This window comes from Microplitis demolitor, chromosome 1, assembly GCF_026212275.2.
Source record: "Microplitis demolitor isolate Queensland-Clemson2020A chromosome 1, iyMicDemo2.1a, whole genome shotgun sequence".
Lineage (NCBI taxonomy): Eukaryota > Metazoa > Arthropoda > Insecta > Hymenoptera > Braconidae > Microplitis > Microplitis demolitor.
In genome coordinates, this window is record NC_068545.1 from 4,944,501 (window position 1) to 4,962,696 (window position 18,196).

General features: G+C 26.1%; 2 protein-coding genes across 10 annotated transcripts; one reads left to right on the top strand and one right to left on the bottom strand.

Annotated features, from left to right (window-relative positions):
- Positions 1-204: 204 nt before the first annotated feature.
- LOC103577307 (uncharacterized) lies at positions 205-7,185 on the bottom strand. Of its 7 annotated transcripts, none has more exons than XM_053739113.1 (5): positions 7,135-7,185; positions 5,902-6,222; positions 5,200-5,218; positions 3,434-3,538; positions 205-400 (listed from the first exon to the last, which is right to left on the bottom strand). In XM_053739113.1, the coding sequence occupies exons 2-5, from the start codon at positions 6,058-6,060 to the stop codon at positions 354-356; spliced, it is 330 nt and encodes a 109-aa protein (XP_053595088.1). In that variant the 5' UTR covers positions 6,061-6,222; positions 7,135-7,185; the 3' UTR covers positions 205-353. The 7 variants fall into 7 exon arrangements, with proteins under 7 accessions (XP_053595088.1, XP_008556129.2, XP_008556121.2 ...); XM_008557907.3 differs by having other exon boundaries at positions 7,079-7,179; XM_008557899.3 differs by having other exon boundaries at positions 7,016-7,179.
- On the top strand, positions 6,947-17,577 carry LOC103577387 (juvenile hormone esterase). 3 transcript variants are annotated; one of them, XM_014444985.2, is made up of 8 exons: positions 6,947-6,968; positions 12,545-12,705; positions 13,505-14,021; positions 14,657-14,856; positions 15,099-15,264; positions 16,106-16,272; positions 16,826-16,967; positions 17,040-17,577. In XM_014444985.2, the coding sequence occupies exons 1-8, from the start codon at positions 6,953-6,955 to the stop codon at positions 17,363-17,365; spliced, it is 1,695 nt and encodes a 564-aa protein (XP_014300471.1). In that variant the 5' UTR covers positions 6,947-6,952; the 3' UTR covers positions 17,366-17,577. The 3 variants fall into 3 exon arrangements, with proteins under 3 accessions (XP_014300471.1, XP_014300469.1, XP_014300470.1); XM_014444983.2 differs by lacking the exon at positions 6,947-6,968 and having other exon boundaries at positions 12,341-12,705; XM_014444984.2 differs by lacking the exon at positions 6,947-6,968 and having other exon boundaries at positions 12,341-12,705; positions 15,099-15,258.
- Positions 17,578-18,196: the final 619 nt, after the last annotated feature.

The following is an 18,196-nucleotide window of genomic DNA, read 5'->3' on the forward strand; positions in this document are numbered from 1 at the left end:
TTAAATAGCATTTTTATATATATTATACTTTCATGTACAAATACTAATTTGATATATTTTTAAAACATATTTATACTTTAAAATAAATTTATAAGTATAAACTATTTAAAATAATATATTTATATTATTTCTCAAAAGAGATTGATATATTTTTGTTTAAATAAATTTAATAATTTATTTTTCATGGGATAGAACCACAGTGAGGTAAAAAAAATATCATAAAGTTCCACGAGTTTTTCGACAATAAATTGACGGTGAAGTGTATACTATATATATATATAAATTTTTTTTTTTTTTTCAATTTTTTATTTATTGATATATTGTAATATAGTATTGGATGTTGTTCCGAGCGGTTACGGTCTCGTGAAGCGATAACGGTAGGGCGTCCAGGCCAACAAGTCTATGAAAAGAATAAATTCTATTGTATTGGCACTAATTGTCTTGTTCATTGTTTATATTTAGTATTATTACTCTTTTTACTTTTTATTTATTACTCTACTATCGAAGTATAACTCATGCAATAGCACTAACCCGAGCGAAACTTTATTAGCAGTTCAAAATCAAAACGGAACATTTCTTTTTTATTTATTATTTCTGATACTGCGGTCTTAATTGATACAAAAATTTTGTAAATTAAAAAAAAAATGCAGTTAATTTGGTTTCTTAATTAAAATTTTTCATCGATTTTTAAACTGTAAAAAATTGGGAGTGATTTTGGGTTTTATTTCAATTTAGATTTGCTCTATCACTCGGAGTTATGGGGTTTAAAAAATTACTCTATAAGGAGTTTGTTTTTCCAGCGAAATGATTTCGGAGTGGGGGTTTTTTAAACCCGCATTCACTTCGAACTGGAGTTTTAATGTTAGAATCATTTGAAAAAAGCCTACGGTTTCTGTGACGCCGCCAAATGACTGCGAATTTCTATAGAACTCAATGGAATAAGACTTTCTTTTCAAACAGCTGTAACTTCTTCAAAAATTGACTAATTTAGACATTTTTTCTTACAAAATTTTCGTGTTCAAATGAATTTTCCGTAAAAAATATGAAAAAAATTTCGAAACTTTGAAATCTACGAAATTTTTCACTTCTTTGAAAAAACACATTTTTTTTTAAACTAAGCAAGATATCAAAAAATTTTATTTTTAAAAAATGTTTTATTTCGTTGAGTTCTACGAAAATTTGGCGGCGCCATGGAAATCGTAGAATCCAGTTCGCATTCACTTCCCAAATTTTTTACAGGGTATAAAAAAAATAATTTTTTAATCTTATCAATTTATATTGAAAATAAAAAAAATTAATAATTTATTTTTGAAGTATAAAATAACATAACATGTAATAAAAAAATGAACCTTTAATATTTTTGAGATAAAAAATAAATATGAGTCGTGTAAAAAGATTCAATCTTTTGATGTTGTCTCAAAGTACAGTAAGATGTTTTTTTTAAATAAAATATTCCATTTCAATATCAAACTCTTTAAGTCTCTTTTATCAATTCTAAAACTACGCTATTTTTTCTATTAAAATCTATTGACTAAATAGTTAGTGCAGCTATTTTGCAGCTAATTTAATTAAAGGGCAAGCTTGATAAAAATAAAAATATGCTAATAGGCTTGCAACAGTGTATTTCTAAAATAATTATTATCTTTACTTTTATTATGAATTGATTGCTATTTATAGATAATTATAATTAAGGAAATAATCCAATTTTATTTTTAAAAATTTGACTTTAAAATATTTTTTTAGACCATTAATATTTTTTTTTGCTATTTATTTTTGTTATTATCATTTAATAGACATTCGATATTCAAATTAATATAGATTCGTATTCCTAAGAGTATTTTGAAGATAGAAAAAAATAAATAAAAGCTTATCGTGACTTCTGGTTGCATCTCTAGGGTATTAAATAATTCTAAGATCAAGTAACAAAAATATTCTATAAATAATTTAAGACGTACAGAAAAAAAAAAAACTTGAAAAATAAAAAACTTGATAGATAAAATGAGCATTTTTATTTTACAATTAAAAATATTTTAGTTGTAATTATTGTAAAGTCAACTTTTTAATAACAAATTAGGAAATTAAATAATTTATACCTAATGTAGATTTTTTTTAATTTTAAACATTTTTCAAACTTTTTTTTTTACAATGTCCCGAAGTCTTTTTGAAAAATCGAATATTTCAAATTTTACTTTTGATCTATATAGATCTGAGTAACTAAAAATATACATCTACATAGATCTAAATTATTTTTTCCGAGGTTAGTAATTCAATAAAAAAAAATAATAATTTAAATAAAAATAATTGAAAAGGTTGGAATATTTTAAGTACTGGTAAGTGCTCGTGACCTCTGCAGTATAAAAAAAAATCTAGTATAAAATATCGACTACACAAAATAATTATAACTAATTATGGGTATTCTCAGACCCCCCCCCTACTTTTAAAAAATTTTCAATGACTTTTGACCTGATTGTCATGAGCTTATCAAAATTTTATCAATTATTTCAAAAAAATTATAGCATTTATTGAAAAAAAAAAAAAAAAAAAAAAAAAAAAAAAAAAAAAAATACAACATAGTTGCAATTTTACTGAAACAGATTTCGAAAAAATTTCTTACAATTGACGTCAATTAGGAGTTAAGTGAAATTTGAAAAATAAATTTCAGTAGCATCTTCATGTCAATTTCATAATTCCAATTTTGTAGGCTTTAATTTATTTAACAAATTTCGTTTAACTCTCAATTGATATCAACTATGTTTTTTTTTTTTTAAATCTATATCTCAGTGAAATTTTCCTTTTTTTAATTAATGCTTTAATTTTATTTAGAATTAATTATTAAAATCTGAATACCTTTAAAAATTTAAGGTCATTGAATATTTTTAAAAAGTAGGGGGGGGGAGCACTGTCTTAGAATACCCTTAACAAATATATTTATCAATACAAATATTGTATTTTGAGTTATCTACATGATTTTAATTAAAAAAAAAAAAAAAAAAAAAAAAAAAAAAAAAAAAAAAAACATATATTTAAAACTAAAAATGTGATATTTTTTATATAAAATAATTTTCTAAATTAAAATATTAATGTAATTAGTGTTGTTACAGTACAAAAATACATTAGGAAATATATAAAAATACATATATAGAGGTGGTGGTACATATTAAGCACAGTATGTTAAAGATCGGTGATGTAAGATCAGATTGTTTATGTTTAATGATATGGCTGACAACTACACGGCGAATTAAATAGATGGACAGCAGACTATTGGCAGTTGCATGTTTTGCTGGTCAGTTTGTTTATATTTATATACTTATGCTTCTTTGTATATTAAGTATATTTTATTTGTTCTGTTGTTTTGTTCAGCACAAGCTTATTATTAATGACAATGATAATGATAATGATAAAATTTATTTGAAATCAGTCTCTACAATTTTACCATTGTTGATGAAGCATGGACAGAGGGTGTTCAGAATCCGATTGCAGAAGCCACGGGCACGGTTGTTCCAGCCGCCGATGACATCGCCACCCTTCAATCTACTGCCTGCATAACACATGCATTTTTCCACTTTGTTATTAAACGCGTTAGCATTTACTACTACATGGAGAGAAATTTATAGTAACCATTACTAGTATGTTAATTAAATTTTATCCCGTACTGTTATGTGCCCATACTTTCTGAGAAAAGTTCTCATAACTATGGAAGCAATTCGTATTATTATGGTAACAGAACCATATTGCATGGTAATAAAATTATTGTAATGATTACCATACTCATAGGAATAGTTCCCATAAGCAAATGAGAATAAATTCTATAACCACACCGTAACAGTTCCTAAGTGGATGGGGGAATAAACCCTTTATATTATAGTAACTATTCCCATAATATTATGGTAATCGTTCCCATGACACTATGGTAAACGTTACCTTATATTATGGTAATCATTCCCATTATGTGTAGGAATTATTGCTATAATACTATGGTAATGGTTACCACATATTATGGTAATAATTACTTTAACATTATGGTAATGATTACTTTAGTATTATGGTAAACATTACGGTAATAATTACTATAATATTATGGTAACCATTACTATAATATACCTGAACAATTCTCATAGTATTATGGTGATGGTTACCATACATTATGGTAATAATTAGTTTAACATTATGGTAATGATTACTTTAGTATTATGGTAAACATTACGGTAATAATTACTATAATATTATGGTAACCATTACTATAATATACCTGAACAATTCTCATAGTATTATGGTGATGGTTACCATACATTATGGTAATGATTACTATAGCATTATTGTAATAGTTACCATAATATTATAGTAATCGTTACCATAATATTATGGTAATCATTATCATGATATACGTGAAAAATTCTCATATTATGGCAATGCTTACCATACATTATGATAATAATTACTCTAGTGTTATGGTAAGCATTACCAAACAATGTGGTACTAATTACTATAATATTATGGCAATGGTTACTATAATATTATGGTAATAGTTATTGTAGTAATCGTAACCATGATTATGGTAATTATTACCATGGTGCATGGTAACCATTAATATGATGTTATAGTAATGGTTGCCATAATATTATGAGAATGATTACCATTCTATTACAGGAATAATTACCATAGTGTCATAGTTACGATTACTATAATTTTATAGGAACTATATCAATACCATAAAGGAATTTTACCCATATTTATAAGAATGATTAGCATACTATGTATGGGTGCCGTTCCTATAATCGACATTTAAAAAAAATTAATTACCATGCGTTATGGGAACCATCCCCATAATATATTGTAATTGTTACCATAAATTTCTCTCCATGTATGGGATTTAAAATTAGCCATATATTTATTTATACAAGGTAGAAAAATTTATCAACAACTAATTTATGAAAAAAAAAATCAAAAAGCATTATAACATTTTTTTTTTTTTTTTTTTTTTTGAACAGATGAAAAGCTGCTAAGGATTTTTATTAAATCAAAAATGTAAAATAATAAAATTAATTGAATACAAATATGTAAGAATCTAAAATAAAATCACTATATCATTTTCTATGCACTAAACAAAGGGAATGACATTTAGTAAAATTCAAATAAAACTTAAAATCACTGAGTTTAATTAATTGTTAATTATTTTTACGTTATTTTATTTTAATTTACCTTCGCTTGTTCCGTCACCCTGAAACAAATAGAGATACAATTTGTAGCTATACTGTTTACAAGTAATTTAGTTTAGTTGTCGTTGACATCAATAGGAGAGTAATGAGATCACATACAAATTGAGAACCTTTTAGTATCACTATCGAGGGTATTACTTAATATATATGTATATTTTTTTAGTAAAATGTGATACTTTATTTATAAACTAAAATAAATTTCGTAGGATTCCGAAATTGACAGTCAACAATTTCCGGATTTTTTTCCAACAGATCAATTGCAAAAAAAAAAAAATGCACTTGTAGAAAATTAAAAAAACTACAAATGCAATTTTTTCAAATATTTTTTTTTATGAGTTATCATTTTTAAAAAAGATCAAAAAATTATTAGTCGGCTAACTTCAGTGTCATATATTTTATATGTTATTTTTTTTTTTTTTTATTATCTTTATTTATCATTGCAAACACGTTGTAGAGATAACGATTAAAATTTTTGGAGCATGATAAAATTTATTTTACCGTAATATTTTTTTTTGCAGTAAAGTTACTATTAAAAAAAGTAAAAGAAGGTAAAGTGGATTAAATCTAGTAAAAAGTTTTATTTAACTTTCGTATTTTTAAAATAATTTATAAATAATATTTTACAAAAACTTACATAATTATTTGTATTTAAATGAATAAAATAAAAAAGTTTTTATAAGCATACCTGATTTTGTAATTTTCTTTTCGAAGCCTCAGTAGCCGCAGTCTCAATAACTTCAGTAATAAATTTATTTGTCTCTCTCATAAGCTCAGCATCCTCTTTGAAAGCTTCTTTTCTTTCTTCCAAAGTTCCCGAGATTAATTTATCTTCATGGCTGACCATTTTTGTCGGGTGAGAAGTCAAAGACCTCTTACTTTTTTTTATATTTTTTTATCTAAAACTTTGCACTACAACTTGATTCTAATACTCTGTTTATTTATAACTTTTACAATACTTTTTTCAAAAATTCAAATGAATTTTTTCACATTTTCACTGAATTTAATTCTGAAAAATTTTTAAATTTTAATAAATATTTATCTCTTTATCACTTGACAAAAAATATGATACTGAAGTTAGCTAACGTCTAATAATTTTTGAACTTTTTTTTTAACAATAAATTATAAAAAAAAAAAATATTTGAAAAAATTGCACTTGTAGTTTTTAAAATTTTCCACATGTGCATATTTTTATTTTTTTTTTTTTTGTAATTTATTTGTTAAAAAAAAAAATTCAAAAATTCTGCTAACTTCAGGATCATCAAAAAAAACTTTTATATGACAGTTATTTTTAAAAAAACAATAATACAGACAATAGACAAGTATTTATTAATAAAAAAATAAAGAAATGACAATTAAATTTTATCACAATAGCATTTGTTAGTGATAAAACTTAAGCCACAGGTGGCAACTGTTTGATACAGAATAAAAAAAACTAAATACTTAAAGCGAGGTAAAGTGGGAACAAGAGTAAAAAATAAATAACGACAGTGTGTGTTTTATTCGCGAATAAATGTTGTCTAGAGTGAGTACAGTAAGTGAGTGAACGAGTGAGTGAAGTGAGAAAAAGTTAAATAATAAAAAATGCTTTCACTCATCGCGTCACATAACGCTTCGTTACTCCATCCTTTAATTTCTCTTTACTGTAATGTTGTTTAAAATATTTAAATTTTTCACACTTGCAATGATTTATTTAAAAACACCTGAGATATTTAATAACTGATAAAAAAAAAGTTACAATGTTGATAATGACAAGTAAGCAAAGTTTGCTAAATTTATTTATTTTTAAATGACATTTTTACTTTAGCTGTGTTGTAAATAAGTGTGGGTGTGTTAATAATAGCGATAAGAACAAAGCGCGATACCGTGCCGGTTTGGATTATTTCGTAGCAGTTTATAAGTATTCTGTAGTTAGTTTTACTCTAGTCGGTGAAACGAACACCCGGCGACCCGGATACCTCGTAATGATCGGCTGCTTCGTGCCTGGTTTGCCCGACTGAATATTTCACCCCCTCTTGCTAAATATTGTCGAGCATGCGCTTATAAATTTCATCACAACTTCGTTTTATTTATTTATCTTTTTTTTTAAATTTCAAATAAATATTTCATTATTTTTAATATCTATTGATTTTAGATGGGAGATTTGGGTGATAAATTTTTGAAAAATTTCCTAACATTTTTGGTAACGGAGGGCTAAGTGGTGTTAGGTAAATAAACGGTGATATGTTGTCTTTAAAGTATTTTATGCAAGTATAATGTTGTATAGCTCAATTGAACATTTATTTATTAATGTTATTATGGGTACTGACCGCAACCATTTTATAATGAGTATATTATATATATATATATATATATATAGAAGATATACTGGAGTCAATATTTAGTAATTTGACTTGTGGTTATGGTGGTAATTGCTAATTTGTTGAAAGCAATAGTCATGAATTTTGAATTTTTTTTATTGTAATAAAAAATTTAAATGATACTGAAGATTACTAACGTCTCATATTTTTTAAATTTTTTCAAAATGACAAATTCAAAAAAATTGCATTCACAGTTTTTGTAATTTTTTACTTGTGCATATTTTTATTTTTTTTTTTTGTGATGATTTTTTGAAAAAAAAATTTTAATGTTAATTGTCTGCTAACTTTTGGATGATAAAAATTAAATTTTATTGTTTGTAATTAAAAATTAAATAATTTTTTTTATGCCCGGGAAAAAATTTAAACCGTAGATTGAACCTACTTGACGTATATTACGTGCACCGAAAACGTATTTTAGATTTGATTCTTGAATGACACACGTCTATTATATGTAACGACGTATGTGTCATGCGGTGACATTCTGACCTCAGTGTGAAAAAATTACCAATACTTCAAGAGTTTTCAAAGTTTTTCTTAACTTTACCCAGAAGCCATAACTTTGATTATTAGATTTTTTTTTATTTTTATTAAAATATAAGTTTTTTCGCTTAACTATATATTCGCGCCATTTTTATAATTTTCAATATTTTGCCATAAAAAAACTGTCTACAAGCTGAAACTTTATGAAAAAATTTTAGCTCTAAAAAAATTTAAAGGGCATTCTAGATGTTAATCCTCTGAATGCTTGATTTTCATCCATTTTTCTAAGACTGCAATGAGTTTTTATTCATAAAGTATCAGCTTGCAGATAGTTTTTTATAGCAAAAAATCCTTTAGGATTCTTATAATCTTTTATTTTGAGTCTAAATACGTTCTATCTACTTTTCAGATTTGCGTACGTCTTATTTACGTTTTTAACGTCAAGTTCAACCAACGATTTAAATTTCGATTCAGGCAATTTACTTTATCTTTAATAAAAAAAATATTTTTATAATTTAGTGAGTTGTATTTTTAATCATTTAGTGAATAAAATAGTATAATAAAGGTACACTATAGTCTTATTTTATTTTATTTGTTAAATAAAATGATAATAAAATTTATTTGATTTAAAAATAATGTTGCAAAAATTGATATGATATTTTTTTTCATATTTTTCCTGTATTGTATGGATATTTTTTTTTTTTTTATAATAACGTGATGAAATTGGATTTATCCAGAGGTTGGAATTGAGCCAGAATTCTCTAAAAATAAATTGCACTTGAAATAATATAAAGAGCATGTGTTAATATTAGTATCGATTTGTGCACATATGCGAAAATAGTGATATGAGTTAATATATATAACTAAAATAATTGGTTTAAAATGGAGTATAGACAGAATGAGAACAGGAAAGTGAGAATAGAGAAATGATATGTGATTCTGGCTCAGGGTTCTTAAAATCAATATTAACATATTTTTTTTCTTACTCTATATATTTATATAGAAAAAAAATCGTAATTGCCAATTAATTGTACAATTTAATTATTCAATTAATTAAAAAAAAATATATATTCATTTTTTTTTCTTTGATTTTTTTTTCTTTCTCAGTAACTGACGTTCTAGATACCCCCGCCAAGCACGTTGTATTATTTTAGCAGCACGATTTCTTTTGAAAGTATCCAAAGTTTCAGTAAATGCTTTCAAAATTGATAATTCACGTTCGTTTTTTAATTCTTCGTATTCTTTTTCTTGTACTGATACTTTATTCTAAAAGGAAATTGTTTTTTTTTAACGAATAATAAAAAATATTAAATTATCACTAAGGCCAGGATTTTTTCATTAATTAAAGAATTGACAATTAATAATTAATGATGTCAAATTTTTGATATTACGGCAAAAAAATTGGTCGTATAGAAAAATTTTTCAAGTAAAAGTTGTTCAAAATTTAATTTTCTAAAAACAATATCTCATATAATTTTCCCTTAGGATTAATAAGGCAGCCGTAATTTCAAAATTAAGATTTTCATAATTAACAAAAATTTGAATCATTCATTATGAATCTTACTTTTGGAATTACGGTGAAAATATTGGTCGTATAAGAAAATTATAAGAGACATTTTTTTTCAAAAATTAAATTTCCTACAACTTTTGTTTGAAAACTTTTTCTATAAAACCAACATTTTCTCCGGAATTTCAAAATTAAGATTTCCATAATCAATAAAAATTTGAATTATTCATTATGAATTTTAATTTTGGAATTACGGTGAAAATATTGGTCGTATAAGAAAATTCTAAGACACATTTTTTTTACTAAATTAAATTTTGAATAACTTTTGTATGAAAACTTTTTCTATGAAACCAATATTTTCTACGGAATTTCAAAATTAAGATTTTCATAATCAATAAAAATTTGAATCATTCATTATGAATCTTAATTTTTGGAATTACAGTGAAAATATTGGTCGTATACGGAAATCATAAGAGTTATTTTTTTTCGAAAATTAAATTTCCTACAACTTTTGTATAGAAATTTTTTCTATAAAACCAATATTTTCTCCGGAATATCAAACATTTGAACGATTCTTTTCAAAATTAAGGCAAAAATCTTGTCCCTAATTATAACTTAAAGTTTTTAATTAAATATACCTCGAGAATTTTCAATTTAACTTCTAATTCATTAGATTCTTCTATCAAAGATTCCATTGTCCGATAAAGCATTCCAACTTCTTTATCATACTTGGCAAGTATTTCTAAATAATTTCGTTCTGCTGTTTTCCTGAAATATATGAAATTAATAATCTCTAATAAAAATACCCAGACATGCAATCATTTATTAACAGTAATTATCGTGTTTTATGATAATAAGATTTATAATATAATTATTAATTATATAATTATCTATGTATATTAGCGACATAAATTACTACCGCATATTATATAAATCTTCCTCATTAGTTTTATTTATCTCATAAATAGCTTCGTACTCAGCACTTTTTAAATTTATTTCTCTTTGAATTTTTTTTTCTTCAATTAATTTTTTTTCCATAATATTTTCTATAATCTCTTCAGTTTTTTTTCTGAAAAAAAAAAAAAAAAAAAAAAAAAAAAAAAAAAAAAACTAGTTAATTTTAAAAATAAAAAATTTAGATAAATTTTACTTTGTAGCTTAATATTAAAAATATAAAATATATATATATATATTTTTTTTTATTAAAGTCAATGCTACTTGAAAAATAACACGAGTATTTCATGAGTAAATAAAGAGATTCTGACTTTCTTTCTTCATTTTCCCATTTTCGTTTGGCCTTAATCCCTTCTAAGAGGATTTTTTCCTCAGCGATCTGTCCTTTTATATCATTTATAAAATGTTGATGCAAAATTTTTTCAGTTTCGATTGTGCTCCTCAAATCTAACAAACAAAAAAAAATGTCAAGAACTAATAAAAGGAAGTAAAACATACATGATAAAAAAAGTAGTATCTGGTGTAAAGTTGTTCATAATTCCGGACATAAAATCGATTTTTCAAGCTTACTCTCAGCTTCCACTCGAGCTTTTTCACCATCAACAAGTGCGCTTGCCAAAGCAGATGCGCGCTCACGTTCTTCTTTAGGTGACGTTCGCATTCGCATTTCAATAATGCGTCCAAGAACATCCAACATCTTTATTAAATTTTCCAATCCGCTGCTTCCCTCTTTATTATCCGACTCGTATAAATTTGACGCACAACATTCTTCCTTTACTTGTGTTATTAATTCCGTTAAAATTGCATTAATTCTCGCAATCGCAATTTCGCGCTCCATTATTAAAATATTTTTTTTTTAAACTAATTTATTAAATTTCTTATTCAATGAAGTGTGCGCATGTTAATTAAATTTCGTGTCACTGTACACGTTAGTATACTTGGCAAAGTATTACTTTAATAACTGAATAAAAATGAAAAGTCTACAATAAACAATATATGCCGTTACTATAGTGACAGATTAACGATTTAACAGAGTAGTCTATATCGGGAAAAGGGCGCGGGCAAGTTGGGTCCTCTTAAAAAATTTAAACTCTTTAAATATTTCAAAATTAAATTTATTTTTTGCTTCCGCGAATTTCAGGTTGAAAACTATAATTTTTTTAAATTTAATTAAAATCAGTTTAAAAATTTTTTTAAACAATTTTCAGTGACCCAAACTACCCCATGGCGTTTATGTTGCTTTTATATAGTTCTAGAAAAATTTTTTAATGGTTGATTTTGCACCTTATAGATTTAGTTTATAAAAAAATTCAAAGGGCCAATTTTACCGCCTTCTCTCCCTTTCAATATTTGAATAAATTCAAATATTTGTAGTCTGCTTAATTCAACGGCAAGTTTGTTTTTTGTTAATTATTTTTGAATATGAAATTTGAAAAAAGAAACATTTTATTCTTTGCCATGTACTCGAATTAATTTTAAAAAATTGTAAAATCAAAAGAAGTTTTCCATTCGATGTTTACAAGTCACTTTAGCTTTTAAATTTAAAAAACAGTTTTTTCTTCACCGTTCTTGTAATTTTTATCTTAAATATAAAACTTTATTGTGCAAAAAATATATTTACATATTTTTAAGTATGTAATATTAAGTTCATCTGTTTCCTTGTTTTAAAATCAAAGTTTTTATCTTTTAAATTTAATTAACTGATAATAATAAAGTAAACAAAAATTTAAATAACAAACACATGTTTTGCAAGTATTTTTTGAAATATTTAATCATTGACTACCATATTAAAGAGCTTTATTGAACAGTTAACTGTATAGCGACACTGTTCTCTAAATAATATATTACATCATAGTATCAAAAAGTTGTCAATTTCTGTAGATCAGTACTCGTCAGAAAAGTTAATCAATTATGTGTTAATTTGAATATGTATTATCCGTTAGTGATTCGACTTCAGTCTTAAAATATGGCCGCACATTCGCATTATTTGAAATTATATATTTTCAACTTAATTATTTGTTTCAAAACAGCTGGAATTGAAATTTTATCACTTCAGTTGACGTCAGTTATAGAAACAAATAAAGGTCCAGTTCGAGGTGAAATTTTAACATCTGCTGATAGAAAAATAAAATTTTCATCATTTCGTGGTATAAGATACGGTAAACCACCCATCGGTAATTTAAGATTCAAGGTAATAAATATTTTATTCTATTTTATTAATAATCCCAAAATACATTATTGTGGAAAAAAAAAATAAAATAATGCAAACTGAGACTTAAGGCTCAATGTCAGTAGTCACGATTAAACCAATAGAAGTCAATTTAAAATTCCTCGGATCCGAATTACGGTAAATTATGGTACTCGAAAAATTACGGGATTTAACAGTAAAATAACGAAATCTACGACAAAGGTACGGTATTTCACAGCAAAAGTACGGTATTTGTACCAGGAATTTGCAGTAAAAGAAAGATAATTTACCGTAAAATTGCGTCAAGCCTGCGGTATTTTACCGTAAAATCGAGTATTGCACTGTAAAAACTGTAGAAATAAAAAAAAGCATACGGTGATTGCGGTAAAAATGCCGTAAATTGCCGTAATTAAATGTAAATTACCGCGTGTTACTGTCAATTGCCGTAGGTAGACAGTATTTGACGGCAAGTTACGGCCAATGCGGTAAATTACCGTAATTCGAATCCATCAGGGTTATCGGTTTTGAAAACTAATCATGTTGGGAAATATTAGGGATTCACGCAGTGCTGCCAGAACGTGCGATATTTTTACCCCCTCTTGCCATTACTCTCAATGCTATTTCACCTCAGGAGGGGGTAAAATATCGCACGTTTTGGCAACACTGGATTCACGCATGTGCCAATAGTTTCTAATAGTAGTCTAAAATATAAGATGGATTCAACTGGTTTAACATGCATCGAAATTAAAAGTTAAGGGGTTACGACTGTAAAAAGGTATTGTCTAATAGTTAATCTTTTTAGCCACCTGTTGAAGCAGACCCGTGGACAAATATTTTTGATGCAACTTCAGAGGGTAACTCATGTCCGCAGACGCATGTATACAATCCAAATATTTATAGTGGTTTTGAAGATTGTTTGAATTTGAATGTATATACTCCGAAAACATATTTTTCGAGTAATTATGATAATGCAAATAATTGTAGTAGTTCAGATGGTTTATTACCGGTCATGGTATGGATTTTCGGAGGTGCTTTTACTTTTGGTGACATAAAGATTGGTTTTCATGGTCCGGATTATTTTATTGAAAACGATGTTGTTGTTGTTGTAATAAGTTATCGTTTAGGGCTTCTTGGATTTTTGTCGCTAGATTTACCAGAAGCTACTGGTAATGCCGGATTAAAAGACCAGATTCTTGCACTAAAGTGGGTAAATAAGAATATAAAAAAGTTTGGTGGTAATCCTAATAATGTAACTATTTTTGGAATAAGTTCTGGTGCATCTTCTGTTGATTATCATATTCTATCTGATAAATCACAAGGTATAAATAATAATAATTACAATATCAACTCTTAACGATCACATTCCACGGATCCAGTAATTCGAAAAGTTGTAAGAAACCTTTTTTCTAGCGCTTCAAATTTTCTATAAAAAGGGTATTCAATACTTTTTTTGTAAAATGAATAAATCTTGAGTTATTTGGAGTTGTACACGCTGATAAAAAAGTGGTAATACTTGCCATCCTAACGAAGTAACTATTCCTATTCATATATTTTAATGATTCTCATTCTTTTATGTTAACTATTACTATCGAAAATGATAAGCATTCGTATCTAGATAGTAACCATTTCTATCCGTCATGATAACCATTACTATCTTAGAAGGTAAAATTTAAAATTTTTCAGACATAAGAAATATTACGATCTAGATGGTAACTATTACTATCGGCAATAATAATTATTTCTATATGAGAAACGAATAGTTAACATAAAGATGGTAATAGTTAGCATTTTTATTTTCAGCGTGTAAATTTGAAGAATTATATAGAAATTTTGAGTTAATAAAATTGTTTGGAATCTTTTAGATCCTATGTGGTCGTTAAGGATTAATTTTAATAAAATCAATTTTAAAAATAACACTATTTGTTCATATATACACATGAAATTTATTTTTGAGGGCTTTTTCATCGATCCATTAGCATGAGTGGATCATCTCTATGTTTTTGGAGTATTACCACTACACCTCAAATTCAAAATTATGCTTACCAAGTAGCTCATAATATGGGTTATACCGTTAATAATAACACAGAGCTTCTCAAATTATTACAAAATGAATCTGCTGAAAAAATGATTAAAGCAGCTGCTAAAATAACCTCAGTAATTTTTTTATCATTTTACTGAGAGAAATATCAAGTAAATATGCCTATGCAGCATATTAATAATTACATTACTCTATAGTTTGTGTAAGCAGTCACATAAGAGCGACAGAACACAAACTATATAGTAATGTAAATATTACTATGCTGCATAGGCATATTCACTTGAAAATTCTCTCCGTTTTTTTCTTTACTTTTTACAATGATGGGACATTTAATTATTATTTATTTTTTTAAATTCAGAATAAGCGTCCATTTAAACCAGTAATTGAAAATGAAAATATTGCTGGTGATTCGGCATTTATTACAAAATGTTTCATTGAAAAATTCAAGACTGGAAATTTTAATCGACTGCCTCATATGATGGGTTTTATGGCTCAAGAAGCTATATTATATCTCGCTCGTACTTGTCTCATATTTTTTATAAATTACGATATCGACGTTCTAATTAGTAAAAATATTATACATATACTAGATACGGAATTGATTTTTCAGATGAAAGAAAAATTTTTAAATTCCCTGATTAAAAATACTCATTGAAAAGGATTGAAAATTATTTCAATTCTTTTCAATCCATACGGAGGTTTTGGAAAGTATTGAATGGAATTGAAATTTTGATCATTTGAATACTTTGTAATTCTTAAAATGGAATTCAAAAGTATTGAAAGGAATTCACTCTTTTATCATTTCAATACCTTCCAATATGGAATTATTTTGGTATTGAGCAGGATTCAGAAAGATTCAAAAATGTCAATTCATTTCAATTCTTTTCAATCCTACACTCGATCTGAAATATCGAACTATTTTGGTATTGAGAAGGATTCAAAAAGATTGAAAACTATCAATTCATTGGAATCTTTTTCAATCCAGGTCTTAACCCGAAATATGAAACTATTTTGGTTTTGAGAAAGATTGAAAATATCAATTCTTTTGAATCTTTTTTCAATTCCTCGGAAGTTTAGAAATTCTTATATTATTTTTGGATTCAATATGATTGAAAAGTATTAAATTTATGTCCAGATGAAAACCTTGGGGTATAGAAAGTATTCAAAAGGATTCAATTCTTATCTTTTTCAATACTTTTCAATGAGTATTTTTAATCAGGGTTACTTTTTTTCGCATAAATGGAAGATTTTCTGAAAAGAAGACAATTTGATGATTAGAACGTCGATATTATTATTAATATACAAATTTTTAACATACGTTATTACTCTAACAAAATTGTTTTTTTTCTTTCTTTTATTGAAAAGCTCTGACGAAATTAAAACAAAATGTCAGGGAATTACGTAATAAAGTGACAGTGTCTGTTGATGATTTTCCTTCAAATTTAAGTCCAACAGTTGAATATATGTTTGGAGGATCAACGAAAAATATATTTAGCAATATAATCAACAATTCAATTAATCAACTTGTTCAGGTAATAAAACTCACATTGATCAGAATAATTATTGGCGGTAAATTTTGTATTTTTGAAACAATTACTTTGGTCTACATTTTTATCAGCATTTAATAAGAACCACTAGTGTGAAATTTTGAAAATATCAATTTGTTCTTTTGCATGTTTCGATAGTCTATACCTTCAAAAATATAAGATTCTAAAATTTAAATAAATTGCATATTTCGAATAGTTTTTTCGAGTTACAGTCATCTGAAGAGCAGCCGCTCATCGGTTCTCAAAAATCCATTTTTCAAAATTGCTGCAGTTATAACTTGAAGATAAATCATCCGATATATTTGATTCGAATTGCAGCTTCTTTTATATGTTCAAATTTTCGCGCGAAATTTGAAATTTTTTTTAAAAACTCCACTATTTTGTTAAATTAAAATTTTTTTTGAGCCTGACGGTAATGTTACAAGAAATACATTCTAGCTTAATAAACTTTTTGATGTTTTTGATTTCATGCACTGTGAACGTCACTATAACTGCTGCAAATCTAATAATATTTCGCTGATAATTTATTATATTTTAGAATCTTACTGACTTACTTTACACGAGTGCCTTTGATATGAAGCAAAAGATGATGCAACAATACACAAGGATTTATTATTATCGTAATACAATGAATACTAATGTATCGTATCATAAAATATACAATGGGGTTGACGTAGAAGGTATGCTAATAATAAATAAACAAATAATATTGTGATCATGCGTATAAACTTAATTTTTTTATTTGCTTGTAGGTGCATCACACGGTGATGACATGCTATATTTATGGCATAATTCGCATATAAATTTGCCAAGTGATCCACATCATCCATATAATATAGGCCGATATCGTTTAATCAAATTGTGGACTAATTTCGCCAAGTATTCAAATCCAACGCCACTTGGTAACGATGATCCATTGTTGAATGTTACTTGGACAGAGTCAGGACCAGGAGGTTATTATCTTGACATAAGCAACAATGGTCTGACTATGATGCAAACAAGACCAATAAATGATAATATAAAAAATATTCAACAAGATTATTTTACCGTTTTTGAAAAATATACCGGTTGTCAGTAAAAAGTAACACTTTTCGAGGCAAGTCAAGACGGTCTAGGTGCTACAAGTTTCGGTGTTGAGTTTTAACACCGAATTATAATAACGCTACCAGTGTAAATATTCTTTACCGGTATAAAAAAATTTCCCGGTGTTAAAATATTTTTCGGTGCTAAAAATATTTTACAATAGGTAGACAGTCTTGCTATTAATTAATTAATTAAATTATCAGTGATTGAAATGGTGGTCGTAAAATTTTGTAATTTTTAAATAAATAACATTTAACATAAATAATTATCTAAATAAATATATAGCAAAATTTAAATTTTCTCCAGATAATATTCATTTAATTTTTATATATTTTTATATGTTATACTTTTTTTTTTTTAATTTCTATGCGTGGAAAACCATCAGGGTTATCATGAAAATTATTAGACGTCGGATAACTTCGGTTTCATACCTTTTTTATAGTAATTGAATCATGTGTATATAAAATAATTATCAATTATCACCAACTAATTAGAGTAGACTCCGTTTGTCTCTTTCTCTTCCATATTTGATTCAGTAAATTTATCTAAGTAAGTTAAATTTTATAATACATGATGTCTCACAGACGTTGACAACTTTAAACAAATGTTATTCTCATAACCAAAGATAAATGGTAAGTTTATATTTGAGAATCTATGGAACGTTGTTGTAATGACAGATTGATGATCTAACAGAATCTAGTCTGTATATATTTGACTTTACTCCAACTTTAACATTCCTCCTTTAATCTCATATATACATATATACATGTATATAATACCGTAACAGCTGCTTCTAATATTTTAATTTTCAAAAATTAATTACCAG

Coding starts and splice junctions, on each gene's coding strand:
- LOC103577387 (XM_014444983.2), top strand. CDS start 12,481: ATGGCCGCACATTCGCATTATTTGAAATTATATATTTTCAACTTAATT. Junction 14,857..15,098: donor CAGCTGCTAAAATAACCTCA/GTAATTTTTTTA, acceptor TTTTAAATTCAG/AATAAGCGTCCATTTAAACC. Junction 16,273..16,825: donor CAATTAATCAACTTGTTCAG/GTAATAAAACTC, acceptor ATTATATTTTAG/AATCTTACTGACTTACTTTA.
- LOC103577307 (XM_053739113.1), bottom strand. CDS start 6,060: ATGGTCAGCCATGAAGATAAATTAATCTCGGGAACTTTGGAAGAAAGA. Junction 401..3,433: donor TCCATGCTTCATCAACAATG/GTAAAATTGTAG, acceptor TTCTTTTCATAG/ACTTGTTGGCCTGGACGCCC.